General features: G+C 36.6%; 1 protein-coding gene across 2 annotated transcripts in view; it reads left to right on the top strand.

Moving 5' to 3' along the window:
* CCDC174 (coiled-coil domain containing 174) overlaps positions 1 to 2843 on the top strand; it is a 31000-nt gene that overhangs the window by 22842 nt on the left and 5315 nt on the right. For both annotated transcript variants that reach the window (XM_019504904.1, XM_019504903.1), the window contains exons 7-9: positions 1137 to 1273; positions 1496 to 1590; positions 2472 to 2619. In XM_019504904.1, coding sequence (XP_019360449.1) covers positions 1137 to 1273; positions 1496 to 1590; positions 2472 to 2619 — 380 coding nt within the window. The remainder of the gene's footprint in view (positions 1 to 1136; positions 1274 to 1495; positions 1591 to 2471; positions 2620 to 2843) is intronic.

Genomic DNA, 2843 nt, shown 5'->3' with positions numbered 1-2843 from the left:
AGTTAGTGACCTGACAGATACTTGATTTATTTTTCAACTGTGGTCCTTTCTGTGATGAAATTTAATTTATTGAACTCTGAACAATCCCTCCAAATTTTTTCCAGCCCGAGTGGTGTGATCACAAGGTTTTTTAGAAAGCCAAATACAGGGTGACATTCCAAATGAATTTGTTAGAACGCCATTTGTTTGTTTAGGTCATTACATCTATTCTGATAAAACTGTAATGGCAGAGCTGAGAATTATATTGGAAAGTAATTTAGAGTCTCCATGATCAAAGCTTTATTTTAGTTGAAGTGTAAGTTCTTGTTTCTCTCATTTGAGGATTCTTCAGCATGATATTTATCATTTAAAAATAAAATGAGAAATAGAAATGCTTTGTTTGCTGGTGATCTGCCAGCAAGCTTTGCTTTAGCTAGGGTATGGGACAAAGAACTGTTTCTTCTCTCCAAAGGAAAACCAAAAGGTAAGGTATTTTCCACCTCAGCTCTTAATCTCTTCTATGCAAGATATAAATTCACTGCCAGTACATTATTGTTTTCAGTTTATTTCATTCTCTGATGTTAAGTCTAAAATGTTGCTGCTCAGTCTTGTATCAGCTTCACTACAGATGCCGAGAAAAGTGTGGCTTTTGGTGGATATTCTGTTGAGCTTCATCTTCGCCTTGCATTTTGAGTTAATAGTGACTTCACAAAACCTGTGGAAATGGTACCATCTTAAAGGATCTCTTTGTTTTAGAATATTGTGTCAGAGGGGAGTATAGTAGTCCTTATTCTAAACTGCATTAATTCTTATATTTCATTCATCATTGTAAAGTTTATCTATGTGCCTAGCTCTGCGTGTTCTAGCTTCAAAACTGGAAGCAGAATAGCAGCTTCATATTAATGCCTGCATAGTGCAGCACTAATATGGTCATATTGCTTCTGGTTCCAAACTAACTGATATTTTTGTCCAGTGCTGTGTAGACTGTGGCATGAGCCAGAAGTTCCACAGTGCTGTCAGCTCAGCACTACATTTATGCTGTGGAGACTTACCTTCATTTTCTTCCAGTAGTGCCCTACATAGCCCATGCTTCTGGTGTTCAGTACCACAGAACCCACATTTATATTCTGTAATCCATATTCTGCTTTCTTTATTAGACAAAATACTGATGAGAAAAGTCTGCTCTCTGAAGACATGAGAAGAGAAATTCAGCGGCAGCAGTGGGAAAAAGAGGAAGAGGAGGCCCTAAAGAAACCTATGGGACCCATACATTATGAAGATATTCGTGAAAATGGCATGTATTTCTTTTATATGGTTTATCTTCATTGTATGATTGCTGGAAGAAGTGTGACAAAAATGTTTGTTTATTAGGAATAGCTCTGAATCACAAGCAAGACAGAGAACACAATGGCCTAGCAGGCTTCTTCCTACTAATGTATACCACGGTGAATTGTAGGCTGTGGTGACTGTAACTCTGGTAAAATATAACCTTGTTGTAACTCCTCCTTCCTTTCAGAGGCCAGGCAGCTTGGTGTTGGTTATTTTTCCTTTTCTCGTGATAAGGAACTAAGAAACAAGCAAATGGAGACATTGGATATGCTAAGAGAACAGGTACGGGGTCAAAAATTGGTCTTAGCATAATTGTATTTTGATTCAGCTACAGGACTCCTAGGTACTACAGTCATACAAATAATAAATGACTTGTACTTGTGGAACCTTGTTTTGAGTACAACTTTGTAAATGTGTTTAGGCTTAGAATTGTTCAGTCACGACTTGTGATAACTAAACAGCAAAATATTTGGGGACATTTTTTCAAAGGAGGTAGGCTGAAGGTTTGCATTAAAAAAATGCTCATTTACTGTAGCTGTTCTACTGAATGTTTACATAGATTTCAAAATTGCCACTTGCGAGCAGTCATGATTAATGTACCCTCAGGGAAAGTTGGCTCTGAAAGTTAAGGAACTTGATCACATTTTGTATTAGTCTCTAAGCATAAAATATATAAAGAAGCTCTTATTGCATCAACTTTGGGAAGCAGTTGTAGGTGGAAGAGGTATAGGTAAATGCATTAAAGGAAATTTTACATCCTAAAGCAAAGAACTTAACTGGTTTGGGCTTTTTTCATCCATGAGTTGGGGATAGATGTAGCCTCAGTGAAAAATCCTATTTTTAGCTTTCTGAATTTTTCAACTAAGATGTGAAATAAGTACTTTTATAGGGAAAGTGTGATAGAGATAAGAGCTCCTTGAAAGCAGACACATTCAATTTGTTATAGTTAACTAGTTCACTGGGCTACCTTCACCATTTGAAATTAGTGGTACAGGTCCTGTGGTAGGATTTGCAAGACTGCATTCAAAGACTGGGATGGGTTTTTCCTTATTAGGATAATGTAGCCGATAATCTGTTTGCTTTCGGCACTGTTGAGGGAAATGCACAATTGATTGTAATCAAGCCTGAGAATTAATTAATTAATATCTTCTGTTGTCATTAAGACTCAAGAACAAAGAACAAAACGAGAACATGTAAAAGAAAAACGAAAGGCAGTTCTGGAATCAAGACTGTCTAAACTTCGAGCAAGGAAGATGAAGAGAGTAAAAGAGGAGGGAATAGAGGAAACTGAAATCAAACTGGAAGGTGGAGGTACGAACTTTTGCAAGTACTTTTCTCTTTTTTTAAACAAGCTTTTTGATTATGGGGGAAAATAGGTTGTTCAGGCTGAATTTTGCTAATTGTATTTATCAGCATTATATATTCTACGTATATTAAACTATGGGACTATGAAAAAATTAACAGTTCAAATAATTACACACAGATGTAAAAATGGACAGTCACCTTGCTGGGATCACCTGACCCCAGCTGTCTTT

Source organism: Gavialis gangeticus, unplaced genomic scaffold, assembly GCF_001723915.1.
Source record: "Gavialis gangeticus isolate Ggan-Ray unplaced genomic scaffold, GavGan_comp1, whole genome shotgun sequence".
NCBI lineage: Eukaryota > Metazoa > Chordata > Crocodylia > Gavialidae > Gavialis > Gavialis gangeticus.
The sequence above is the reverse complement of the archived record's forward strand: the minus strand, read 5'-3'. Positions and strand labels throughout refer to the sequence as shown.